Genomic DNA, 27936 nt, shown 5'->3' with positions numbered 1-27936 from the left:
TACACTGTAACAAATAAGATTGGCTGCAAAGTTTTCCAGGTCGGATGCGTAAGACTAAAAACGAGGCTTTCAAAAGAGGTATAATTTAATTTTGGTTTAGTATTGATAAGTAAACTTGAGTCAAAGATTGCTGCAACTCCACCTCCTCGGCCCGTGCCTCGAGCAATATGAGTGTTGACATGGCTGGGTGGAGTGGCCTCATTTATGCTGACATATTCTTCATGTCTCAACCAAGTTTCAGTGAGACAGCATATATCAATATTATAATCTGATATTAAATCATTTACCAATATTGCTTTAGATGCTAGAGATCTTATGTTTAAGAGACCACATTTAATCTTCCTGTTTTGTTGCACTGTAGTACTTCTACTTCACTTGAGTGTTGAGTACTTATCAAGGTACTTCTACTTCACTTGAGTATTGAGTACTTATCAAGGTACTTCTACTTCACTTGAGTGTTGAGTACTTATCAAGGTACTTCTACTTCACTTGAGTATTGAGTACTTATCAAGGTACTTCTACTTCACTTGAGTATTGAGTACTTATCAAGGTACTTCTACTTCACTTGAGTATTGAGTACTTATCAAGGTACTTCTACTTCACTTGAGTATTGAGTACTTATCAAGGTATTTCTACTTCACTTGAGTATTGAGTACTTATCAAGGTATTTCTACTTCACTTGAGTATTGAGTACTTATCAAGGTACTTCTACTTCACTTGAGTGTTGAGTACTTATCAAGGTACTTCTACTTCTACTTCACTTGAGTGTTGAGTACTTATCAAGGTACTTCTACTTCACTTGAGTGTTGAGTACTTATCAAGGTACTTCTACTTCACTTGAGTATTGAGTACTTATCAAGGTACTTCTACTTCACTTGAGTGTTGAGTACTTATCAAGGTACTTCTACTTCACTTGAGTGTTGAGTACTTATCAAGGTACTTCTACTTCACTTGAGTGTTGAGTACTTATCAAGGTACTTCTACTTCACTTGAGTGTTGAGTACTTATCAAGGTACTTCTACTTCACTTGAGTGTTGAGTACTTATCAAGGTACTTCTACTTCACTTGAGTATTGAGTACTTATCAAGGTACTTCTACTTCACTTGAGTATTGAGTACTTATTCAGGTACTTCTACTTCACTTGAGTATTGAGTACTTATCAAGGTACTTCTACTTCACTTGAGTTTTGAGTACTTATCAAGGTACTTCTACTTCACTTGAGTATTGAGTACTTATCAAGGTACTTCTACTTCACTTGAGTATTGAGTACTTATCCAGGTACTTCTACTTCACTTGAGTGTTGAGTACTTATCAAGGTACTTCTACTTCACTTGAGTGTTGAGTACTTATCAAGGTACTTCTACTTCACTTGAGTATTGAGTACTTATCAAGGTACTTCTACTTCACTTGAGTGTTGAGTACTTATCAAGGTACTTCTACTTCACTTGAGTGTTGAGTACTTATCAAGGTACTTCTACTTCACTTGAGTATTGAGTACTTATCAAGGTACTTCTAATTCACTTGAGTATTGAGTACTTATTCAGGTACTTCTACTTCACTTGAGTGTTGAGTACTTATCAAGGTACTTCTACTTCACTTGAGTATTGAGTACTTATCAAGGTACTTCTACTTCACTTGAGTATTGAGTACTTATCAAGGTACTTCTACTTCACTTGAGTATTGAGTACTTATCAAGGTACTTCTACTTCACTTGAGTATTGAGTACTTATCAAGGTACTTCTACTTCACTTGAGTACTTATCAAGGTACTTCTACTTCACTTGAGTGTTAAGTACTTATCAAGGTACTTCTACTTCACTTTAGTGTTGAGTACTTATCAAGGTACTTCTACTTCACTTGAGTGTTGAGTACTTATCAAGGTACTTCTACTTCACTTGAGTGTTGAGTACTTATTCAGGTACTTCTACTTCACTTGAGTATTGAGTACTTATCAAGGTACTTCTACTTCACTTGAGTATTGAGTACTTATCAAGGTACTTCTACTTCACTTGAGTATTGAGAACTTATTCAGGTACTTCTACTTCACTTGAGTGTTGAGTACTTATCAAGGTACTTCTACTTCACTTGAGTATTGAGTACTTATCCAGGTACTTCTACTTCACTTGAGTGTTGAGTACTTATCAAGGTACTTCTACTTCACTTGAGTATTGAGTACTTATCAAGGTACTTCTACTTCACTTGAGTATTGAGTACTTATCAAGGTACTTCTACTTCACTTGAGTGTTGAGTACTTATCAAGGTACTTCTACTTCACTTGAGTATTGAGTACTTATCAAGGTACTTCTACTTCACTTGAGTGTTGAGTACTTATCAAGGTACTTCTACTTCACTTGAGTATTGAGTACTTATCAAGGTACTTCTACTTCACTTGAGTATTGAGTACTTATCAAGGTACTTCTACTTCACTTGAGTGTTGAGTACTTATCAAGGTACTTCTACTTCACTTGAGTACTTATCAAGGTACTTCTACTTCACTTGAGTCATATTGTGCATTAATAAAAATGAACTTCTTGTAATTGCAGCTCTGAAATGCGAGCGGGTGCAGACCGTGGCCTGCGGGAGGAACCACACGCTGCTCTGCACAGGTGAGGGTCCACCGGGTGAGGGTCCACCGGGTGAGGGCCCACCGGGTGAGGGTCCGCCGGGTGAGGGTCCACCGGGTGAGGGTCCACCGGGTGAGTTGGCGGTGAAAGAGAGATAATGTGAGGTCTTCTCCGTGCAGCCCAGGGCGCGGTGTTCTCCTCGGGGGGGAACAGCGAGGGCCAGCTGGGGCTCGGGGACTGTGAGGAGAGGACGTCCTTCCAGAGGATCGCCTTCTTCGACTCGCGGGGACCAATCAGAATGCTCGCTGCCGGCTCCAACACCTCGGCCGCGCTCACAGGTGAACTTCAGACGGTCATTATGCAGCAGCTGGGGCTCCGGGGTCCGACAAGGACATCACTGTTCTACTGATATAAGGGGAGGTCGGGTACTAAAACAGCTGCTAGCTATGGGTACTTTCTACTGAAGGACACTTCAAAGATCTTTACTTTGACTTGAGTAAAGAGTTCTACTTTCACCTGAGTATTTTTAAACACGAGTATTTGTACTTCTACTTGAGTAAAGCATGTGTTCACAGAGGGGGGGGACCTGTTCATGTGGGGCGATAACACGGAGGGGCAGATCGGTCTGGGGAAGGAGGGCCACGCCGCGACGCCGCAGGAAGTCAGCGTGGGGCGCTCCGTCAGCTGGGTGTCCTGCGGGTACTACCACTCCGCCTTCATCACAGGTGAGCTCTTGCTTCAGTTGCTTGCTACCTTCTAAGGGCGGTGATGACAGCTACAGTACGAACTGAAGTTGATGCAATTTGATTGGATTGTGAGGCATGACGTGAGCCTCATCTGATTGGTCAATCCCTCAATTTTTCACCAAGGGAAGCCAATTTCAGCTCCTCTCGCAACAGAGTGCAATCTACTGTTTCACCATAACATCTAGAGCGGCGCTGTTTCACTCTTTGTAAAATACTCAGAGAATGGGGGAGAGACGGACACTGTTTTTATTTATTTATTAAAATTATAACTACAATCCAAAAAACAGGGGAAGCCTGGCTTCCCTTGGCCTCCGGGAGAAAACGCCACGGAGTTCAAGGGATAACTCTCACCCACCTCTTGCTCTTGCCCTGCACGTGTGCCAGTTGAGCTGGTTCTTCCAGCAGCTCAACGCTGCCCCTCATCATGAACGCAGGAGGCTGGCTGTATATCTGAACTCGCGCCCTCATCATCCTCTTCATCATCTTGCACTTGTTTTTTCGCTGCTACAAGCACTATGAGCTGCTGCTGATAGTGCTTGTAGCAGCGAAAAAGGTCTGTCAATTTGCGACATTGATATGCTTCACCTGCGAGTGACTTCACCTTTATTTCTCTTGCCTTCTCGGCCCACCTTTTTCTTTTTCTTTTCTTTGATTTGTATCCATGTGTTTTCATTCTCCCTGTCTGCCGCGGCGTCTAATCCACAGACTCTAATCCCTTCTTTGACAGATAAGAACCACACAACTGCATTAGCGGCCGCTGTCGCCCTCTGTCGGCCGTCAGTGCAACTTAAATTATGACGTTAAACTATTTTGTTTAAAGGGCCGGCCGTTACAGATGGCCAGATGGTACCTGCCTGGTACAAGTGTCTGTCAACTTTCAAATCTAACCTGCTCCACCTGTTAGAGATCTGCTCACAGACTGGTGGTCACCCTGTCAGAGACTTCCTGACTCACAAGAGGGGAGAGGCAGCCGCATCCTCTGGGACCCAAAGCATGCTCTGACAGAGAATCTGAGCTGCTACCATCTAATGGAGATCAATAAAGTCCGCCTGAAGCATCCTCTGTGCTCCAGACAGCCTGAAGCATCCTCTGTGCTCCAGTCAGCCTGAAGCATCCTCTGTGCTCCAGTCAGATGCACGCTGAAGGCATCGCTCACTGATCCTGATGTTCTGTTCCATGTTTGTTTCTCACGTGTCTTGATATCTGTCTGTGGGTGTTCCACATGAGGGGCGTTTCAGACTGACCGGTGAAGTCTCACGTATCGTATGGTATTAATATAGTAATTGTGTGTGTCAGAGGACGGAGGGCTGTACACGTTTGGGGAGTGTGACAGTGGGAAGCTGGGTCTGAACACGGAGCAGCTGCAGCGGCACCGCGTCCCCCAGCTGGTGGGGGGGCTGAGGCAGCCGGTGACCCAGGTCTCCTGTGGGGGGGGGCACACCGTGGCTCTCACAGGTATACACATATTGTACTATTTGCATCGTTTAAAGAAAAGCTAAATAATCTGAATGAAATGAAAGTGCTTTATTTTATTTTATTTGACAAGAATATTGTTAATTTATAAATCTAACGTTGTTTGTATTCATTAACTATTTAAATCAAATTATTATATATTTTATTTTCTATTTGAATAATACTGGATGTTTCTCAGAGGACGACGTGTTCACGTTCGGCCTCGGGCAGTTCGGACAGCTCGGCCACGGGACGTTCATCTTCGAGTCGCGGCTGCCTCGACGCGTCGAACACTTCAAGAAAGGACGGGTGTGTCATGTGACCTGCGGAGAGAACCACACGGCTGTCATCACAGGTACGAGCGGATCCAAAGCGACTCCTGCTGTAACTTTAATAATCTCCTCTGGCGGGAAGAGAACTCTCTGGACTCGAACTCACGCGGTTTCACATTCCATTCCTCACACGCTTTGATCACATCCTGTTTGTGTGCGATGCCGAGTCTCGCACGGCTGTGAATACCTTGTTGTGTGTTAATGTTCAGACGCAGGGTTGCTGTACACGTTTGGAGACGGTCGTCACGGGAAACTGGGCCTCGGAGACGAGAACTTCACAAACCAGTTCAAACCCACGCTGTGTCCGCGCTTCCTCAAATACGACGTGCAGGCGGTACGTGTTCCAAACGACCTTCATAACAATTCAAAGGTCTCCTGTCATGCAGAACGCACTTTGTGATGTCTTCTCTACATCACCGCGTGTCCCCGGCGTGTCTCCCGTGTGTCCCCGGTGTGTCCCCCGGTGTGTCCCCGGTGTTTCCCCGGTGTGTCCCCCATGTCCCCCCGGTGTGTCCCCGGTGTTTCCCCTGTGTGTCCCCCCGGTGTGTCCCCGGTGTTTCCCCTGTGTGTCCCCGGTGTTTCCCCTGTGTGTCCCCGGTGTGTCTCCGGTGTGTCCCCGGTGTCCCCCCGGTGTGTCCCCCGTGTGTCCCCGGTGTTTCCCGTGTGTGTCCCCCCGGTGTGTCCCCCGGTGTGTCCCCCGGTGTGTCCCCCGTGTGTCCCCGGTGTGTCCCCGGTGTTTCCCCGGTGTGTCCCCGGTGTCCCCCCGGTGTGTCCCCGGTGTTTCCCCTGTGTGTCCCCGGTGTGTCCCCTGTGTCTCCGGTGTGTCCCCGGTGTTTCCCCGGTGTGTCCCCGGTGTGTCCCCGTGTGTCTCCGGTGTGTCCCCGGTGTCCCCCCGGTGTGTCCCCCGTGTGTCCCCGGTGTTTCCCGTGTGTGTCCCCCCGGTGTGTCCCCCGGTGTGTCCCCCGGTGTGTCCCCCGTGTGTCCCCGGTGTGTCCCCGGTGTTTCCCCGGTGTGTCCCCGGTGTCCCCCCGGTGTGTCCCCGGTGTTTCCCCTGTGTGTCCCCGGTGTGTCCCCTGTGTCTCCGGTGTGTCCCCGGTGTTTCCCCGGTGTGTCCCCGGTGTGTCCCCGTGTCCCCCCGGTGTGTCCGGAGACTCGCAAAGTGTCAGGAAACAAACCCTCTCTCTTCTCCTCCGTACCCACATCTCTAAAAACGGGGAACAACGGAGCTGATCCAGATTTGCGCCCGATATGACGTAATATCTGAAATGTGGGCGGGCTTTACCCCCACGAGCCAATCAGAAACGTCGCTGTCAGAAACAATGAGCCGTGTTCTGGAAGTGATATGGTCTGTGTTTACATTAGCATGCTAGCACTCAGAGCTAACCTGTGCCGGAGAGAGTGTGTGAGGAAGCAGGAAGTCAAAAGGAAGTCACCTGAGAGAGAAAGAGAGGATCCTTGATGTGGTTTGGAACATGGTATTTTTTATATGCCTGAAAGTTATATAATAGGAGACTTTAAAATAAGTTCACATTTAGCCGTTTTTAATTGACTTATCCAAATGCGCACCCTGTCGTTACCAGGTGACGTGCGGCGGGTGTCACATGGTGGCTTTGGCCCGTCCCCGGGACCCGAGCAGCACCGTGACTCTGGAGGAGGAGGACGTGACGGAGGACTTCCTGCTGAAGCCCTACGTGGAGCTGCTGGGGGACTCCATGGGCTCCTCCACCCTCCAGAGGAGCCTCTCTGCTCGGGTGCGCAGGAGGGAGAGGGTGGGTACTCACACACGCTGCACTCAAACTTATTCAGACCGCATGTCATGTTCAAGACTCCAAGGTTTCATCGCCATTAGCTCAAAGCTACGGTGTGGAAATGGAAATGAAATTCTTCTGCTGAAATACAGAAATACAAAATAAAAAGTAGTGCTACAGGAAAAGTATATATACATGTCAATAGAATGCGTATTTAATGAACATTATTTAACTTCATGTTCTGTTCCTCAGCTGGTCGAGACACCCGTGCCCCGATGAACCCGTCATCTTGCAATCCACTATTTAGGACTAATGCTTTTGATTATACATTATACCCCCCCCCCCCCCCCAGGAGAGATCTCCGGAGCAGTTCGGCTCCATGTTCACGCCCGGCTTCCAGCAGCCTCCGCCCCCCGTCTGCAACCACACAGCCAGCAACAGACAGGTGCTGAACGGCTCGCACCAACACAGGAGCGCAGCGTCAATGCAGCAGGGTACCTACCTCCACCTCCTTCCCTCCTTCCCACCTTCCCTCCTTCCCACCTTCCCTCCTTCCCACCTTCCCTCCTTTCCTCCTTCCCTCCTTCCCTCCTTCCCACCTTCCCTCTGTCCCTCCTTCCCACCTTCTCTCATTTCCTCCTTTCCTCCTTCCCTCCTTCCCACCTTCCCTCCTTTCCTCCTTTCTTCCTTCCCTCCTTCCCACCTTCCCTCCTTCCCACCTTCCCTCCTTCCCTCCTTTCCTCCTTCCCACCTTCCCTCCTTTCCTCCTTTCCTTCTTCCCTCCTTCCCACCTTCCCTCCTTCCCTCCTTTCCCCCTTCCCTCCTTCCCTCCTTTCCCCCTTCCCTCCTTCCCACCTTCCCTCCTTCCCTCCTTTCCTCCTTTCCTCCTTCCCACCTTCCCTCCTTTCCACCTTCCCCACCTTCCCTCCTTCCCTCCTTCCCCCTTCCCTCCTTCCTCTCCTTCCCTCCTTTCCTCCTTCCCACCTTCCCTCCTTTCCTCCTTCCCTCCTTTCCTCCTTCCCTCCTTCCCTCCTTCCCTCATTTCCTCCTCCAAGGCCAATCCTTGTGGCTCTGATTGAGATGTGAAAAGATCGACTTGTTTTCCTGGGACTGTTTGTTTCGTGTAAAAGAGAGGACACCGTTCCAACGTGCCGTTCTGTTTCCTCTCCCAGACGAGGTGGTGGAGAATCTGACGGACACCGACAGCGTTAAAGGCCTCGGGGAAACCTCCGATTTCCTGAACATGGTGAGTGTCAGTGAACGCACCATCGTGTGTCAAGTCTTCTCCACTTGAAAGCAGGGCTGCTCAATTCATCGTATTTTAATCGCAATTACAATTATGGCTTGCAACGATTACGAAAACAATGTGATCGAAATAAAACGATTATTTTTGTATTATTATTATTTTTCAGTTGAGTTATTCTTAAAGTTCAGGGAAATCAACTTAATAATCGTGATCTCAATTATTGACCCAAATAATCGAGATTATGATTTTCGCCATAATCGAGCAGCGCGACTTTATGCTTTCAGGTTGTGCACTGCAACATGTTTGTTGATCTTGTTTATTGGTATTTATTATGTTGATATTATTTATTTAAATGTAGAAATTAATGTATAATTTATTTTGTATTGGCTTTTCAGTTGATTACCCTGAACGTATATTCAACAGTTAATGTACACACGGCATCTATCGCACGTCTGTCCGTCCTGGAGAGGGATCCCTCCTCTGCTGCTCTCCCTGAGGTTTCTCCATGTTCCCTTTAACTGTGGGTTTTCTCCGGAAGTTTTTCTTTGTACGATGTGAGGGTCTGAGGACAGAGGGTCTAAGGACAGAGAGTCTGAGGACAGAGGGTCTGAGGACAGAGAGTCTGAGGACAGAGGGTCTGAGGATAGAGGGTCTGAGGACAGAGGGTCTGAGGACAGAGGGTCTGAGGATAGAGGGTCTGAGGACAGAGGGTCTGAGGACAGAGGGTCTGAGGACTGAGGGTCTAAGGACTGAGGGTCTAAGGACTGAGGGTCTGAGGACAGAGGGTCTGAGGAGAGAGGGTCTAAGGACAGAGGCTCTAAGGACAGAGGGTCTGAGGACAGAGGGTCTGAGGACAGAGGGTCTGAGGACAGAGGGTCTAAGGACAGAGGGTCTGAGGACAGAGGGTCTAAGGACAGAGGGTCTGAGGACAGAGGGTCTGAGGACAGAGGGTCTAAGGACAGAGGGTCTGAGGACAGAGGGTCTAAGGTCTAAGGACAGAGGGTCTAAGGACAGAGGGTCTAAGGTCTGAGGACAGAGGGTCTGAGGACTGAGAGTCTAAGGACTGAGGGTCTGAGGACAGAGGGTCTGAGGACAGAGGGTCTGAGGACAGAGGGTCTAAGGACTGAGGGTCTGAGGACAGAGGGTCTGAGGACAGAGGGTCTGAGGGCAGAGGGTCTAAGGACTGAGGACAGAGGGTCTGAGGACTGAGAGTCTAAGGACTGAGAGTCTAAGGACTGAGGGTCTGAGGAGAGAGGGTCTGAGGAGAGAGGGTCTAAGGACAGAGGGTCTAAGGACAGAGGGTCTGAGGACAGAGGGTCTGAGGACAGAGGGTCTGAGGACAGAGGGTCTGAGGACAGAGGGACTAAGGACAGAGGGTCTGAGGACAGAGGGTGTCGTATTGTCATACTGATATTCTGTACACACTGAAGACCACTGAGACAAAGGTAACATTTGTGATATTGGGCTATAAATAAACTTTGATTGATTGATTGATTAAAAAATTCAAATTATTATTTGTATTTGTTTTAAAGTACAATAAATGGATGTTTTCAAAGTATAATATATATATAATCGCAATTAAAATTATTGACCCAAATAATCGAGATCATGATTTTTGCCGTAACCGAGCAGCGCGACTTGAAGGACTTGACTTTGAACTGGATTCCACTCCAAGGACACGGTTACTTTCTCAGTCTCTTATTCAGTCGAACAAATCCATTTAGTTGCTGAAAGGGTCTTTTGGGTGAGCATCCTTTGAAGACAAGAAAGATGCATTTAGACAAATAGTCATTAAAATAAATAAAGCGTGCAAACGATACACTCACACTGCTGCCTTATTTACGAATATTCTACAAATCAAACTGGACAGACTAAGCACAGAAATATTCATTTTAAACATCTCTAAACCCAAGCTCTTTTAAAATCTCAGCAAATGTCATTAAATGGATTTTATTAGAAATGTTTTTAACGAATCAAATTAATTATTTTAACAAGAAAGAGAGTCAGTGAACGCACCCTGAGGATCTGAGGATGCTCATGTCCCTCCTTCCCTTCTGACAGACTCACGTGATGAAGACGGACGCCGGTGATGAGTCCCTCATTCTGTCTCCGGTTCAGAAGGTAAGTCTTTTCAATCTCTCTCCTCTCATTGGCTGACACACGGAGAGGTTCTCCTTCACCCGGTGGTGACGTGTTTTTAGTCCCAACAGAATTATGTTTTATGGAGCAGCTTTAGTGGAGTACAAATACATCGTTACTGTACTTAAGTATATCTTCCTGGTATCAGTACTTTACTCCACTACTTCTATAAATACCTGTACTTTCTACTTCTTACATGTTGAACTCAAATACCTGTACTTTCTACTTCTTACATGTTGAACCCAAATACCTGTACTTTCTACTTCTCACATGTTGAACTCAAATACCTGTACTTTCTACTTCTTACATGTTGAACTCAAATACCTGTACTTTCTACTTCTTACATGTTGAACCCAAATACCTGTACTTTCTACTTCTTACATGTTGAACACAAATACCTGTACTTTCTTCTTCTCACATGTTGAACTCAAATACCTGTACTTTCTACTTCTTACATGTTGAACCCAAATACCTGTACTTTCTACTTCTTACATGTTGAACTCAAATACCTGTACTTTCTACTTCTTACATGTTGAACCCAAATACCTGTACTTTCTACTTCTTACATGTTGAACTCAAATACCTGTACTTTCTACTTCTTACATGTTGAACCCAAATACCTGTACTTTCTACTTCTTACATGTTGAACTCAAATACCTGTACTTTCTACTTCTTACATGTTGAACTCAAATACCTGTACTTTCTTCTTCTTACATGTTGAACCCAAATACCTGTACTTTCTACTTCTTACATGTTGAACTCAAATACCTGTACTTTCTACTTCTTACATGTTGAACTCAAATACCTGTACTTTCTACTTCTTACATGTTGAACCCAAATACCTGTACTTTCTTCTTCTTACATGTTGAACTCAAATACCTGTACTTTCTACTTCTTACATGTTGAACTCAAATACCTGTACTTTCTACTTCTTACATGTTGAACTCAAATACCTGTACTTTCTACTTCTTACATGTTGAACCCAAATACCTGTACTTTCTTCTTCTTACATGTTGAACTCAAATACCTGTACTTTCTTCTTCTTACATGTTGAACTCAAATACCTGTACTTTCTACTTCTTACATGTTGAACTCAAATACCTGTACTTTCTTCTTCTTACATGTTGAACTCAAATACCTGTACTTTCTTCTTCTTACATGTTGAACTCAAATACCTGTACTTTCTACTTCTTACATGTTGAACTCAAATACCTGTACTTTCTACTTCTTACATGTTGAACTCAAATACCTGTACTTTCTACTTCTTACATGTTGAACTCAAATACCTGTACTTTCTACTTCTTACATGTTGAACTCAAATACCTGTACTTTCTACTTCTTACATGTTGAACCCAAATACCTGTACTTTCTTCTTCTTACATGTTGAACTCAAATACCTGTACTTTCTACTTCTTACATGTTGAACTCAAATACCTGTACTTTCTACTTCTTACATGTTGAACTCAAATACCTGTACTTTCTACTTCTTACATGTTGAACTCAAATACCTGTACTTTCTACTTCTTACATGTTGAACTCAAATACCTGTACATTCTACTTCTTACATGTTGAACCCAAATACCTGTACTTTCTACTTCTTACATGTTGAACTCAAATACCTGTACTTTCTACTTCTTACATGTTGAACTCAAATACCTGTACTTTCTACTTCTTACATGTTGAACTCAAATACCTGTACTTTCTTCTTCTTACATGTTGAACTCAAATACCTGTACTTTCTACTTCTTACACGTTGAACTCAAATACCTGTACTTTCTACATCTCTCATGTTGAACTCAAATACCTGTACTTTCTACTTCTTACATGTTGAACTCAAATACCTGTACTTTCTACTTCTTACATGTTGAACTCAAATACCTGTACTTTCTTCTTCTTACATGTTGAACTCAAATACCTGTACTTTCTACTTCTTACACGTTGAACTCAAATACCTGTACTTTCTACTTCTTACATGTTGAACTCAAATACCTGTACTTTCTACTTCTCTCATGTTGAACTCAAATACCTGTACTTTCTACTTCTCTCATGTTGAACTCAAATACCTGTACTTTCTACTTCTCTCATGTTGAACTCAAATACCTGTACTTTCTACTTCTTACACGTTGAACTCAAATACCTGTACTTTCTACTTCTTACACGTTGAACTCAAATACCTGTACTTTCTACATCTCTCATGTTGAACTCAAATACCTGTACTTTCTACTTCTCTCATGTTGAACTCAAATACCTGAACTTTCTACTTCTCACATGTTGAACTCAAATACCTGTACTTTCTACTTCTCTCATGTTGAACTCAAATACCTGTACTTTCTACTTCTCACATGTTGAACCCAAATACCTGTACTTTCTACTTCTGTCATGTTGAACACAAATACCTGTACTTTCTACTTCTCACATGTTGAACTCAAATACCTGTACTTTCTACTTCTTACATGTTGAACTCAAATACCTGTACTTTCTACTTCTCTCATGTTGAACCCAAATACCTGTACTTTCTACTTCTTACATGTAGAACTCAAATACCTGTACTTTCTACTTCTCTCATTCTCCAAACAGCTGGTTCCTTTAGTCTGAATGTGTGTTGGTGCGTGGTCATTATTCTTAGAGTCACTGCGTGCCTATTGGTTGGAACACGATCCGTGTATCCATCACTTCCTGGTCTTCTCTAAAGAAGAGGGACCAATGGAAACGTTGTCATGTTGCCGTTGGTCACCATGGAAACATTCATTAGCTAACAATGACATTATTGTTCTATTGATATAAAGGGAGGTCAGGTACTCTTTAAAGCAGCTGCTAGCTATGGGTACTTTTTACTCAAGTACATGAGTATGTGTACTTCTGCTTGAGTAAAGGATGTGTGTACTTCTGCTTGAGTAAAGGATGTGTGTACTTCTACTTGAGTAAAGGATGTGTGTACTTCTGCTTGAGTAAAGGATGTGTGTACTTCTGCTTGAGTAAAGGATGTGTGTACTTCTGCTTGAGTAAAGGATGTGTGTACTTCTGCTTGAGTAAAGGATGTGTGTACTTCTGCTTGAGTAAAGGATGTGTACTTCTACCTGAGTAAAGGATGTGTACTTCTACCTGAGTAAAGGATGTGTGTACTTCTGCTTGAGTAAAGGATGTGTGTACTTCTACTTGAGTAAAGGATGTGTGTACTTCTACTTGAGTAAGGGATGTGTGCACTTCTACTTGAGTAAAGGATGTGTGTACTTCTACCTGAGTAAAGGATGTGTGTACTTCTACTTGAGTAAAGGATGTGTGTACTTCTACTTGAGTAAAGGATGTGTGTACTTCTGCTTGAGTAAAGGATGTGTGTACTTCTGCTTGAGTAAAGGATGTGTGTACTTCTGCTTGAGTAAAGGATGTGTGTACTTCTGCTTGAGTAAAGGATGTGTGTACTTCTGCTTGAGTAAAGGATGTGTACTTCTACCTGAGTAAAGGATGTGTACTTCTACCTGAGTAAAGGATGTGTGTACTTCTGCTTGAGTAAAGGATGTGTGTACTTCTACTTGAGTAAAGGATGTGTGTACTTCTACTTGAGTAAGGGATGTGTGCACTTCTACTTGAGTAAAGGATGTGTGTACTTCTACCTGAGTAAAGGATGTGTGTACTTCTACTTGAGTAAAGGATGTGTGTACTTCTACTTGAGTAAAGGATGTGTGTACTTCTGCTTGAGTAAAGGATGTGTGTACTTCTGCTTGAGTAAAGGATGTGTGTACTTCTGCTTGAGTAAAGGATGTGTGTACTTCTGCTTGAGTAAAGGATGTGTACTTCTACCTGAGTAAAGGATGTGTGTAGCTCTCCTCTCTGCCTTTCCTCTCTCTCTCTGTGTTTCCTGCATGTCTCTCTTCCTCTCTAACGCATGCCTCTTTCTCCACGCTGCTTCCTGACGGATAGCTGACGGGTAAGAGCTCTAAAGATCAGATCAAGAAGAGTCGTTTCTCTCCTCGTGAGAGCAAAGCGGCTTCTCCTCGCCGGGCGTTACCCACGGAGCTGCTGAGGACTACTCTCAGTCAGAACAAGGAGAACCTGGTCCTGGCCATGGAGGCGCTGCAGAGACCCGGGAAAAACAAGAACATGGCGGACACTAGGAAGGCGGCGTCCAGACAACGACTCCGACCGACTCCGGGGGGAAGCACGCTGATGGAGGTCGCCAGGAAGAGCCAACGAGAAGTTAAAGCCGTCCAAAGCAAACCCATCGCGGTGCAGAGTGTCAGCTCTCCACACACACGTCGTCTGAATGAGGAGGAGAGTCTGTCGGAGGTCCGGTCCAAAGACTTATCGAAGAAATCTAAGAACGAGAAAAACCAAAAGGAGGCGGACGTTGGGGAGGGAACTCCGGAAAAGGCGTCAAAGCTGGGCCTCGTCGCTGGAGCCGCCTCCGTCGCAGCGCTGCTGGCGCTGCAGGTGGCGTCTCTCTCGGAGAGCGGCCTGCCGAGGGAGGAGAGGACTGAAGACTATAGCAACAAGTCAGCCGTGAGCATCAACATCATCCCTCAGAGTCCTGAAGGAAGCAAGGAAACAAGTCAGGAGGAGAGGGAGGAAGAGGGGGAGGAGGAGGAGGAGGAGGAGGAGAAGAGTAGAAGTGCAGAAGTGAGCGAGAAGGAGGAGGAAGAAGTCAGTCACAGCGTGGAGAAGGTGACAGAAGATGATGATGAAGATGATGAAGATGAGGAAGATGAAGGAGAGGAAGTCAGTCACAGCGTGGAGAAGGTGACAGAAGATGAAGAAGATGATGAAGATGAAGGAGAGGAAGTCAGTCACAGCGTGGAGAAGGTGACAGAAGATGATGAAGATGAGGAAGAAGACTGCAACACTCTTCAAACAGAGGATGATGAAGATGAAGACAAGAGCAGTGCTGAGGAAGAGGAGGAAGCAAGTGGCACGGCAGGAAGTGAAAGTGAAGATGAGACTGAATCAAAGGAGAGCAGAGGAAGTGATGAAGAGGAGGAAGAGGAAGGGTCGAGTAATGAGACAGAGAGCGCAGGAAGATCGTGTGAAAGTGAGGAGGAAGAGGAGGGAGAAGGAAGTGAGGAAGAAAGTGAGACAGAGGGAGGAGAGGAAGATGAGGGAGAAGGAAGTGATGAAGAAAGTGAGACAGAGGGAGGAGAGGAAGAGGAGGGAGAAGGAAGTAATGAAGGAAGTGAGACAGAGGAAGAGGAGGGAGAAGGAAGTGATGAAGGAAGTGAGACAGAGGGAGGAGAAGAAGAGGAGGGAGAAGGAAGTGATAAAGAAAGTGAGAAAGAGGGAGGAGAGGAAGAGGAGGGGGAAGGAAGTGAGAAAGAGGGAGAAGAGGAGGGAGAAGGAAGTGAGACAGAGAGAGAAGAGGAAGAGGAGGGAGACGGAAGTGAGACAGAGGGAGGAGAGGAAGAGGAGGGAGAAGGAAGTGAGACAGAGGGAGAAGGAAGTGATGAAGGAAGTGAGACAGAGGGAGGAGAGGAAGAGGAGGGAGAAGGAAGTGAGACAGAGGGAGGAGAGGAAGAGGAGGGAGAAGGAAGTGAGACAGAGGGAGGAGAGGAAGAGGAGGGAGAAGGAAGTGATGAAGGAAGTGAGACAGAGGGAGGAGAGGAAGAGGAGGGAGAAAAAGATGAGAAGGAAGAGGAGGAGGAGGAAGAGGAGGAGGAAGAGGTTGTCCAAAAGACAAAGTCAGCTGGAGTCCAGAGAGGTAAAGCCAGGAGCAGACAGAGGTCGGGGGTCAAAGGTCAGGCGGCAGGCGAGGAAGAGGAGTTCTGGGACGACGTGCTGCCGCAGTACCTCAACCTGAAGTGACTGAGGAAGACTGTGATCTTCATCCAGATGGAACGCTCCTATTGGCTAGCGCTCCAACACATTGTGCGTGACAGGCTAAGGGGGCGGGACATCTCTAAGCAGGTCGACCAATCAGAACAGAGTGTGTTGCGTAACAGGCAGAATGAGAAAATGAAGAGCTTTTTCAACATTAAAGCCGCTTTTAAAACATGTTACTAAGGAGGAGCAATCGAGCACTGCACCATCACAGTTGGATTCACCAAACAACAAACTTAAACAAATATTAAGCTGCATTTCAAATGTTTTAAATCCAATCGTAAAGTTGTATTAGGCCCCGTCCACACGGAGGCGAAAACGAACCGTAGTCGTTTGCAAAAAAGTCTTCCGTCCACACGGAAACGCTCGACCCGCTGGAGACGCTGTAGTACATAATAATAATAATAATAATGCGCTTTTACAAGTACACATTACACATATTAGACATGTAAGAGTCATTACGGGATTCGAACTGGAGTTCACCATCGCCCCTTGATCTGATGACTAACGCTCTAACCACTGCGCCAAAACCGCCCCGATATATGCCGGGCCTGTAAGTGGCGCTGTACTTCCGCCACAAAATACACCAAAAGCAGCGAAGAAGAAGACCCCCCCCTCTTACCGCAGTCCTAAAACCAGGAAGTGAGTCAGCATTTCTCCACTTCCTGTTCCCTCGTCTCAGAGCCAATGGGATCTCTCCATAGGGTTTAGGAAACTATCTGAACTAAGGTCTGAGGTTGAGACGCAGTGAAGAGGCGGATCACGTTTTGTTCTAGGACATTAAATTATCAGCAGCGACCCCACTGGTGATTTCTGAAGAGTGGACGTGTCTGAGAAACGATGGTTGTTACCAAGCGGCTGAATAGGACTACAGAAGTCGTGGAGGTCGTTGTACGTCATTACGCCGAACACGTGAACACTCCTCTGAGGTAGTTTCTGTTCTGCTTGAAAGCAAGTCCCTGCCTCCTGCAAAGTGTTCCAACAAACGCTTCAACTCGTTCCATCTAGAATCTGTGTTTGAATCTGGATCTGAAGTCGGCATGACGTTGAAGCAGCGACCCGGCTGTAGCTCCTTTATAGCAGGGGTGGGGAACCTCCGGCCTCCGGGCCAATTTGGTACGGCCCTCGAGGTAATTTATAAACAACCGCAAAAAAGAAAAAAATGTAAGAAATCTAGACTGCAAAAAAATTAAACAAGCGAGTGTCTGTTTTTCCTGGCCAAGGTCAGGGTCCTTGAACATAACACGAGCCTAACGTGTCATCCCGTGGTATGTCTCGACTGACAGGGGTGCAGTTCTGCCGGAGAGCACCAGAACGCCGCTCCAGCACTTCAGAAATTGCAGTACCGATAAGGAGCCATACACATGCCGCAGTTTCTGCGTGTCTGTGTCTTCAGCTGAAAGCCCAGTGGCGATCTGTCATTCTGATCAGACAGTCAATAACTGTGTTGTTATTAGCATCTGTTTAGCTAGCTATGCTAACGAATATAAGAAGCTTTTTCTACAACCAGTGAGGTAAAGGCACATCTTTATATGATCATTATAGTTATCAAAAAACAAGAGAATAAAGTAAACGGGTATAAAATACTATATGACAGTAAAAAAAAGTTGTTATTAATAAAGAAGAATACAGTTTGAAAGGGAAGTGATTTGTCAAATATTCATAAAGACAAATAAATCTGCTTACAGTTCTGTTTCATCTGGGTGTTGAGAGATCCATAGAGCTCCTAATGTTGCTCTCAAAGTGCACCAGATTGATGCTTTCAACTTCAACATTTAAAAAAAAAAAAAATCTTCCAGGGGAGCATGCCCCCGGACCCCCCTAGAAGAGGTTAGGTCCCCCCCCCCACTTAAATCATGTTCACATGGATAGGAAACTAAATACTTTTGCACACATCTTGTGTCCATATCTTTCTGTTTTGGTGGTTACGCCACAACGTGCACGTGCCTCCATACGCGAGTCATGGTGGGATATCTGGATTCAGAGGTTGCTTTTTCTTTGCACAGAATGAAATGAATGGGCTGTGATTTTAGTTTTTTTAAGCAGAGGTCAATAATTTGTACGGCCCACTGAGGATATTGTAAAAATTGAAATGGCCCTTGAGAGGAAAAAGGTTCCCCACCCCTGCTTTATAGCATAACGTTAGAATTTTGCTTCTGGCGACTAGATTTATGATTCGATAAAAGTAGGGAAGACATGTGGAGATTATCCGGCTGAACAAAACGTGATCCGTCTCTTAAATGTGTTCCTCACAGACCTGACTTCCAGCTATTTTCCTAAACCCTATGGAGACATTGCATTGCATTTGTGTCGAAGGAACCGGAAGGAGTTTACTTCCGGGTTTTAGGACGCGTCACTGCGGTTCTCTATTCTCCTCGGTGGATTTAGCAACATGTAGTTCATGTAGTTCTCCAGGTCCACTTGTTGCTGATGGTTGCGGTCGAGGAGCTGTAGATTTTGCACTAACATCTGTATCATGGTCAGTAGCATCTGGAGCACGAACGCAACCCTGTGATCCGCCAATGACGCGGGAGTGAGCAGCAGAGGTGGGGAGAGGCGGGGCTATGGCGTCATCGCTATCAGGATATGGATATGATCGTATAGGGCGTGCACACGGAGTCCGCAGACCTACCCACTTTGGGAGCCGTTATCAAAGTGTATCGGATCCGGGCTCCGAATCCGCTTTTCCGTGTCGGCCTCGTGTGGACGAACCGTCTATACCAGGGGTGTCAAACTCAATTTCATCGCGGGCTACATTAGCATTATCGTTGCACTCAAAGGGCCGGTGGTAACTATATAAATATATATATAAAATAATGTACTTAGTAATTAACTACGTCTGAAAGCAGAAGTCCAGGGCAAATAATTGCAAGTTTCTTCAGTGCGCATGTCACAAAACGAGATGCATTGTGGGACATGTAGTTTATGGGCAACCTGCTTCTGTAAAGTGGCATGTAACCGTATAATAAACGTATTATATTCTTTGCAAGCTCTTGCGGGGCCTCATCAAATGATGTCGCGGGCCGGATTGGGCCCCCGGGCCTTGAGTTTGACACCCCTGGTCGATACGATAGAGAACTGTCGCGGATACGACCCGTTCCGTCTCCGTGTGGACGGGGCCTTAAAGCTCTCTCTCTTATCCCTGTTTTTCTAAATGCTTTGTTTACTTCTTTCTGTGGCGTCTCCAAAAAGGCTTCCACTGTATTATATTTATTTAAATGTGGCTCGGACCCTCTTCCTACGTCGTCACATTGCATCGCATTATTTATTTTATACTCTTTATTATTCTATATATGTGGAACGTCTCATTTCTGTTTGTAATAAATAACTGTTTTATTTCAATTCTCTTTTTTGTGTTGTTCTTAACACCTGATATATCTTTCAATCCAATCAAAGGAAATGTACCGTCATCATGTCTGTTGCTTTTCTATTTTCCACCCAGTGGTGTTGAGTGTTTCAGGTGGGCTTCTTTTTTATTCTCCCGTCACATCTCGGTGTTCCCTCAGTCTCTCTTTGTGTGTCCTTCCCTGCGTCCTGTCCCTCTTCCAATTATTGTAATGAACCTTCCTCTAATTGATTAGTTATAGTTAAACTGAAGTATTGGGAAGACACTACAGGTAAATACAAAATGTACCTTACTCTCTCCTGGTGAGTTAAGGAGACATCTAAAGACCCAAAGCTACCAAATCATCTCCTAAATGTGGATTTTTTTTTAAGACATTTATGGAAGAAAAATACCTAAAAGTTTCCAAAACTGCTTAAAGAAATATATATTTAGCCTGTAGTGTCTCTCCTTGTACTGTAAGTATGTGTTGTTTGATTATACTGATCATTGAATGTCTCTAATTCACTCTTTCTGTCAGGATTTGATAAAAGGATTTGCTCAGACGTGGAGCAAAGGTGAAGAGGAGGTAGAGGAGGAAGAGGAAGTGGAGGAAGAGGATGAAGATACATCCGCAGAGACCGAGGGACCGTCGTCGAGTTTTGAGTCCACAGAGGGGCGGACAGAGGACACTCAGAGCGATGTAAGTCTGCAGAGACACTTCACATGTCCAATATGTCTTATATCGTGTTGACGTGATCGGATCTTTCCAGAAGCCTGAAGAGCTGCCGGAAGAATCCACACCTGAGCAGACAGGTGAGCGCTGATAGAGAACATTGCATATATACAACACACACAACACATTAGATACAATAATAACAGACTTGTCTGATTTCCACAACAGCTGAAATCACAGAGAAGCCCGACAGCACAAGTGAAGAAAAACCAGCCAATGGGACGACAGAAAGCAACTCCAGCAGCCAATCAGCAACCAGCAAAAAGGTTCAGTATGAGATCCTATTAACTAAAGAACAGCAGGTAGTTGTAGACATACTAGGCGCTGCGTTTAGTGAAATTTAACCATTTAAAACCGTCACCTTGGACTTTAGAAACCGGAATGGATTCACTATTTTCTGAGATGCTAATGGAAAAGTATTTAGCAGATGAAATGACAGACTAATGTCCTCCTCCTCCTCTCAGCTCTCGCTCTTCAGACGGCTCTCCTTCTCCAGGTCGAAGCAGAGCATCGACAGAGACCCGACCCCAGCAGGGAGCACCGTCAGCGGGGAGGCCGGGGCCAAAGGAGAGCCTCCCTCTGGAGCTCCTGAAGAACCAGAGGAAACACCGAGAAGTCAGAAGTCTGTTCCCTTCAGAAGCCCTCGCTCTGGAGCCTGCACCCTGCTGTGAGCCCGAGAAACACCTCTCAGGGGTCCCCCACCTCACCCTGCTGGGACCCCGAGAAACACCTCTCAGGGGTCCCCCACCTCACCCTGCTGTGAGCCCGAGAAACACCTCTCAGGGGTCCCCAGCCTCACCCTGCTGTGCCCCCGAGAAACACCTCTCAGGGGTCCCCCACCTCACCCTGCTGTGAGCCCGAGAAACAGCTCTCAGGGGTCCCCACCCTCACCCTGCTGGGACCCCGAGAAACAGCTCTCAGGGGTCCCCACCCTCACCCTGCTGTGAGCCCGAGAAACACCTCTCAGGGGTCCCCAACCTCACCCTGCTGTGCCCCCGAGAAACAGCTCTCAGGGGTCCCCACCCTCACCCTGCTGTGCCCCCGAGAAACACCTCTCAGGGGTCCCCACCCTCACCCTGCTGTGCCCCCGAGAAACAGCTCTCAGGGGTCCCCACCCTCACCCTGCTGGGACCCCGAGAAACAGCTCTCAGGGGTCCCCACCCTCACCCTGCTGTGCCCCCGAGAAACACCTCTCAGGGGTCCCCACCCTCACCCTGCTGTGCCCCCGAGAAACAGCTCTCAGGGGTCCCCACCCTCACCCTGCTGTGAGCCCGAGAAACAGCTCTCAGGGGTCCCCACCCTCACCCTGCTGGGACCCCGAGAAACAGCTCTCAGGGGTCCCCACCCTCACCCTGCTGTGAGCCCGAGAAACACCTCTCAGGGGTCCCCACCCTCACCCTGCTGTGCCCCCGAGAAACAGCTCTCAGGGGTCCCCACCCTCACCCTGCCGTGCCCCCGAGAAACACCTCTCAGGGGTCCCCAGCCTCACCCTGCCGTGCCCCCGAGAAACACCTCTCAGGGGTCCCCACCCTCACCCTGCCGTGCCCCCGAGAAACACCTCTCAGGGGTCCCCACCCTCACCCTGCTGGGACCCCGAGAAACAGCTCTCAGGGGTCCCCACCCTCACCCTGCCGTGCCCCCGAGAAACACCTCTCAGGGGTCCCCACCCTCACCCTGCCGTGCCCCCGAGAAACACCTCTCAGGGGTCCCCACCCTCACCCTGCCGTGCCCCCGAGAAACACCTCTCAGGGGTCCCCACCCTCACCCTGCTGGGACCCCGAGAAACACCTCTCAGGGGTCCCCACCCTCACCCTGCTGGGACCCCGAGAAACAGCTCTCAGGGGTCCCCGACCTCACCCTGATGTCGAACAAGGTTCAAGTCCAAGGCTTTATTGCCATGTGTCCAGAGCGACAGGTAGTTATCCATGCAGACCTTAGGCTCCTCCCCCTCCAGCAGCAACACAATAAAACAGATGAAATAGTGCAGGTTGTTCCCTCCGAGGCGTTCAGAGGGAAGTGACAACAAATAACCGAGAGAGAGGGAACTGATTTGTGAAGACGAGGGCTCGCCGGGCCGTTTGCAAAGTCAACTCATGACGAAAGAGAGCGACAGCCATAAACCACGCTACTATTTAGAGCAGGGTGTCAAACTCAATTTCACCACGGGCCACATCAGCATTATGGTTGCACTTAAAGGGCCGGTTGTAACTTTAAGACTATATAAAAATGCATATATAAATATGTTATATATATAAAATAATGTTATTGCCTCCGCATTGGATTATTATCGGACAGGGTAATAACTTCATAATGAACTACGTCTGAAAGCAGAAGTCTAGGGCAAATAATTGCAAGTCTCTTCAGTGAGAATGTCACAAAAAGAAAAAAAGTGAAATCTTGAAATAAAAGTCTAATTCTGAGAAAAAAGTCAAATGAGAGATGCATTGTGGGACATGTAGTTTGTGTGCTTCTGTAAATCAGCCTGTAACCGTTCTTTGCAAGCTCTTGCAGGGCCACATAAAATGAAGTCGCGGGCCGGATTTGGCCCCCGGGCCTCGAGTTTGACACCCCTGATTTAGAGGAACGACTACACAGTGATGGGACTATGATAGATCGATAAAGTGCCGGGTGCAAACAGATGGAGTTGATGACTCGTCCATCCTCATCAGATGTCTACGACAGGACGGTTAAATAAAATGCACATTTAACTATAATGACATTGTTTTAAGAGATAAGATAAGACTTTATTTATCCCGAAGGACATTATTGTGTTGAGTTAGAACGATACAATAAACACAGCAGCGTGATAATGAAACTGTGCGGTAACAAGATCCATTAACTAACTATACAGGAAACATCAGGCGCGTCTTCTTCTTCTTCTTCTTCTTCTTCTTCTTCTTCTTCTTCTTCTTCTTCTTCTTCTTCTTCTTCTTCTTCTTCTTCTTCTTCTTCTTCTTCTTCTTCTTCTTCTTCTTCTTCTTCTTCTTCTTCTTCTTCTTCTTCTTCTTCTTCTTCTTCTTCTTCTTCTTCTTCTTCTTCTTCTTCTTCTTCTTCTTCTTCTTCTTCTTCACAGCGTATACTGCCGCTGGAAGTCCCCGGAGTTGGGGACTCGATTTACTCGGAAGTAAATCGAGTAAATCGCCAGAACGCCGACACCTCCTCATCTCCACCGCTCCCATGTTTTATTTTGTGTTGCCATAAGTTAGTCTCTCTGCGTTTCTGCGCTGGGCTAATGCTAATGCTAATAATGCTAATGCTAATAATGCTAATGCGAGGATAATAAAATGGCGGCTTCACAAAACCTGTTGGGAGTTTTACGGGGCGTGGTTTGCAATCCGCCAGCCAATCAGGAATATAGCTCTTTTCTCACAAGAGACCCGCTCGAAAGTCCCTGCTCTCTCGCAGGGACTTTCGAGCGGGTCAAAAGGTTCGCATGAACTACTTTTAGTACCGGCTCTTTTTGGTGTGAACGCGATCATGAACTAAGTTCACATGACCCTTTGTGGGGAAAGTACCGCAGCGTGAACGCGCCTCTTGACGGTCACACAAGGAATGTAAATAGTAGCAGTGTTGAGGAGTGCAGAAACCCCTAGTGGCAGATATACGTAATTGCACGTCATTATTGCACATGTTAGAGAGCAGTGTTTTGTAATGATGGTAAAAAAACAACACCGCGATATAACATGTGCGATATTATTAACGTGCACTTAAGTATATCTGCCTCTACGGGTTTCTGCACTCCTCGATACTACTAGAACAAGCGATGGACATCCTCTGAGGCTATAGTCGTCGCCCCGGGAAACCTCTGCCCGCTGTCTGAAGGGAACCTCCACTGAAAGCACGAAACACACGCATCAAAGCCTCGAGCTTATGCGGGTCATAAGCTCGCATTGAAGTCCCTGCCCTTTGTGCACACCGCCCGTCGCTACACCGTGTGTGACTTTATTATATCACGTGGATTACTCCTTTAAGGATCTTATTTACGCAGAAAGCTTTATATTAGATGTTTTAATCAACCACTATCTCTTCACAAGTGACCTACAGCTGGGCGTCAACTCTCGTGTGGCACTTCCTACCTGAGCCTCGTGTGTGTGTGTGTGTGTGTGTGTGTGTGTGTGTGTGTGTGTGTGTGTGTGTGTGTGTGTGTATACTCGTATTTATTGTGACGTGGTCCATGAGCACATTTGCACTTTTCGATGTGATCTGTTTGAAAGAGAGATGCATCGGTTTTATATCCTGATACGATCTTCTCATCTCAACTGCTTTTTTTACCTGTTGGATATTTGTGATATCAATAAAACCTTTTGATTCGGAGATGAACAGAAAACGCCTATTTGTTTACTAATAGCAGAGTTGTAAAGTAACTAACATTTACTCAAGTACTGTTCTTAAGTACAATGTTGAGGTACTTTACTTTATTAATTACTTCACAGATGTGGATGAATGATGGTAAATATAATCAAGTGTTGAATCAGACTTTAGTTCCACCTGGAGTGAATCCACCAGCTACCCTGCAGTCTGCAAAGTACTTCAGACTAGCTGCACCTCCACCAGCTACCCTGCAGTCTACAAAGTACTTCAGACTAGCTGCTCCTTCACCAGCTACCCTGCAGTCTACAAAGTACTTCAGACTAGCTGCACCTTCACCAGCTACCCTGCAGTCTACAAAGTACTTCAGACTAGCTGCACCTTCACCAGCTACCCTGCAGTCTACAAAGTACTTCAGACTAGCTGCACCTCCACCAGCTACCCTGCAGTCTACAAAGTACTTCAGACTAGCTGCACCTTCACCAGCTACCCTGCAGTCTACAAAGTACTTCAGACTAGCTGCACCTTCACCAGCTACCCTGCAGTCTACAAAGTACTTCAGACTAGCTGCTCCTTCACCAGCTTTGAGAACACTTTCATGATCAATCATTATAAAACACATCATATATATTATTCTGAAATGGACCAATCTGCACAACGACTACTTTCACTGTCTTTCACTATTTAGATGAGAATACTTTCTACTTTCACTTGAGGAACATTTTGAATACTTTTACTGTGACAGAGTATTCCTACACTCTGGTACTTCTACTTTTACTCAAGTACAAGATCTGAGTACTTCTACTTTGACTAAAGTACAAGAGCTGAGTACTTCTACTTTTACTCAAGTACAAGATCTGAGTACTTCTACTTTTACTCAAGTACAAGATCTGAGTACTTCTACTTTTACTCAAGTACAAGATCTGAGTACTTCTACTTTTACTACAAGATATGAGTACTTCTACTTTTACTCAAGTACAATATCTGAGTACTTCTACTTTTACTCAAGTACAAGATCTGAGTACTTCTACTTTTACTCAAGTACAAGATCTGAGTACTTCTACTTTTACTCAAGTACAAGAAAGCAGTACTTCTACTTTTACTCAAGTACAAGATCTGAGTACTTCTACTTTTACTCAAGTACAAGATCTGAATTCTTCTACTTTTACTACAATATCTGAGTACTTCTACTTTTACTACAAGATCTGAGTACTTCTACTTTTACTACAAGATCCGAGTACTTCTACTTTTACTCAAGTACCAGAATGTCAACAAAAGACCATTAAATAAACGTAGAAGAAGAAGAAGCTGTTGCTGACGGTCACATGTTCGTCTCAGATGTAAGTCTAAAACCTATATTTATCAATTCCTATCAAAGAAAACATTACATAAGTTATGTTTTAATGTCTTTCTACCTTTTTGGGTAAGTTTAAATCGAATAACCTCGAGTGGTGATTTAACGTTTAAAAGCAGTTCCGTGTTTCCACCACCAGGCGTCGCTCTCTGCTATTTCTTCTTCGTGGCTTTTTATTCCGGTCTTTGTTGACAGCCCGCAGGAAGCTGTGATTCACTTCAATCTCATTTATTCGTCTTTTTCTGACGAAAAAAACTACTCTGCCACAATTTACCCCGCTCTACATGACAACAATGGAGGAATACAACAGCGGCAGCGAGGTTTGTCCCGTTGTATGCCAATAATTGTACTATTTTTATACATTTCTGTGGATATTAGCTAGCTTGGAGCGAGCTAGCAGCCTTAGATAGCCACTCCTAAAGATGATTTTTGAAGTATTTTGGTTTTAAATCATTTTAAAACATTGTGTAGAATATCCAGAATGAGCTAAGACTTGGTTATAATGTTAGGTAGCAGGGTGCTGAAAGTGAGATCTGTACTAATTCTCTTTTAAATGATAGCTAGCTGTTGTAATATGTTTGTCAGTGATCCCTTAACTTCATTAATGTATATAATAAAACACTGCTTTGTTGAACTAAAAGTCATGAATGCTTAAAAGCCATCTGATATGAAATGATGGCCTGCATTGTGTGTCGTTGTCAGAGCTCTTTCCACTCGGAGGAGGCGGACAGCATCGTGAAAGAGGTACCGAGCTACTGTGTTTAACCAGTATGTGTTGTTTCCTCTGGCTGAACCAGCACCCGGTGACTTCCTCATGACTGTTATCTCGTGCGTGTGTGCGTGTGTGTGTGTGCGCTTCTCTCAGTGTATCGAGGGGGTGGTGGGAAATGACGACTACAGCCAGAGTTTGGTGAACAAGTGGACGGCGGGCATCGTGGAGCGCTGCCTCACCCAGCTGGTGAAACAGGGGAAACCCTACAAGTACATCGGTACGTGGAGCATGTCCGTGTCCACACTGCACGGTCACACATGTAGATATCGCCATGACACCGGCCCGTCCACACTACAGCTTCAAAACAAGCTTGGAGCTGGGCGTGTCTGGAGCTCGACCAACAACCAATCGCATGGATCTCCCGTCCCTGGCAGCGGTTTGATTGGCTAGAGCTTGTCCTGGCGTATGATTTGATTGGCTGACGCTTCCACCGAAAGCTTCAGAAGCTTCAAAAGTTGAACATTGCTCAATTATCTAATGGGAGATACAGGGTCCCGTGGTTCACGAACGTCAGTCTGAAGCATCCTCTGTGCTCCAGTCAGCCTGAAGCATCCTCTGTGCTCCAGTCAGCCTGAAGCATCCTCTGTGCTCCAGTCTGCCTGAAGCATCCTCTGTGCTCCAGTCAGTCCTCTCAGTGAACACAGAGCTACAGATCAGACGCTGACTATTCAAGTATTATCGTATCGTACGCTGCGGCGTCAAACATGTAGATATATATATTTAATATGTATATATGTTCATTTCTTATTTTAAAAGTCAGTACATCATTTAGATTTGATCTTTAATTGTATTAACCTTTCATCTGTTCTTCATTCTCACCCGTTGCCGTTTCCACGCCTGAAGTTCCCCACGATATGAATAAAGCTATAAGCACCCAGTAGCCACGCCCAGAACTATGACGCGATAGCCGTTACGTTAAGCCCCCGCTGATTGGTCCAAATTGACCAATCCACGACTTCCTCACACACTCAGTGCAGCTCAGCTGATCTCTCCTCCCTGGCTGCAGGCTGATAACAGACCGTTGGGATCGCGGCGACATTCTCTCCGCGTTCATCAGCCTTTTTCTTTCTCAGTATCAAGCCACACGTATTGTTTTTACTTCGGCTGTGACTTTGTGTGTGCTCAGGGTGAGTTTCGCTGTGTATCGCTAAACAAGGAAACCACACCTCCACGGAGCTCAGCGCCCCGACCAATCAGAGCACACTGGGCTCACAGGGAGGTGGGGGGGGAGAGCTGCAGCGAGCCGTTTAGTGGAGAGTGAATAATCCAATCCACTTTATTTATATAGCACATTTTAAAAACAGAGCGTTTGCCAAAGTGCTTCACAATGAACATAACATTATAATAAAATATAATATTACACGAATAGATAAAAAAAGCACACGTAAGAATAAATACAAGGCACGTAAAGGC

At 45.7% G+C, this 27936-nt stretch overlaps 3 protein-coding genes across 3 annotated transcripts in view; all 3 read left to right on the top strand.

Moving 5' to 3' along the window:
• The window catches only part of LOC117444845 (X-linked retinitis pigmentosa GTPase regulator-like), a 32290-nt gene extending 11434 nt beyond the window's left edge, over positions 1–20856 (top strand). The window contains exons 4-18 of the mRNA XM_071202791.1: positions 2543–2605; positions 2743–2901; positions 3139–3288; positions 4606–4764; positions 4961–5116; positions 5303–5427; positions 6674–6862; positions 7194–7335; positions 8014–8087; positions 8483–8584; positions 10149–10208; positions 19895–20056; positions 20127–20169; positions 20258–20355; positions 20554–20856. Coding sequence (XP_071058892.1) covers positions 2543–2605; positions 2743–2901; positions 3139–3288; positions 4606–4764; positions 4961–5116; positions 5303–5427; positions 6674–6862; positions 7194–7335; positions 8014–8087; positions 8483–8584; positions 10149–10208; positions 19895–20056; positions 20127–20169; positions 20258–20355; positions 20554–20760 — 1889 coding nt within the window. The 3' untranslated portion in view covers positions 20761–20856. The remainder of the gene's footprint in view (positions 1–2542; positions 2606–2742; positions 2902–3138; positions 3289–4605; positions 4765–4960; positions 5117–5302; positions 5428–6673; positions 6863–7193; positions 7336–8013; positions 8088–8482; positions 8585–10148; positions 10209–19894; positions 20057–20126; positions 20170–20257; positions 20356–20553) is intronic.
• On the top strand, positions 14289–16016 carry LOC139433684 (uncharacterized). Its single transcript, XM_071202792.1, has one exon. The coding sequence runs from the start codon at positions 14289–14291 to the stop codon at positions 16014–16016; it is 1728 nt and encodes a 575-aa protein (XP_071058893.1).
• Positions 20857–25908: 5052 nt separating the features above from the next.
• Positions 25909–27011, top strand: LOC117444847 (dynein light chain Tctex-type 3-like). The gene is made up of 3 exons (XM_034080223.2): positions 25909–26071; positions 26454–26495; positions 26617–27011. The coding sequence occupies exons 1-3, from the start codon at positions 26036–26038 to the stop codon at positions 26911–26913; spliced, it is 375 nt and encodes a 124-aa protein (XP_033936114.1). The 5' UTR covers positions 25909–26035; the 3' UTR covers positions 26914–27011.
• The last annotated feature ends 925 nt before the right edge of the window (positions 27012–27936 follow it).

This window comes from Pseudochaenichthys georgianus, unplaced genomic scaffold (assembly GCF_902827115.2).
Source record: "Pseudochaenichthys georgianus unplaced genomic scaffold, fPseGeo1.2 scaffold_956_arrow_ctg1, whole genome shotgun sequence".
Taxonomy (NCBI): domain Eukaryota; kingdom Metazoa; phylum Chordata; class Actinopteri; order Perciformes; family Channichthyidae; genus Pseudochaenichthys; species Pseudochaenichthys georgianus.
Note: the sequence above shows the minus strand (reverse complement) of the source record. Positions and strands in the feature narration are given on the sequence as shown.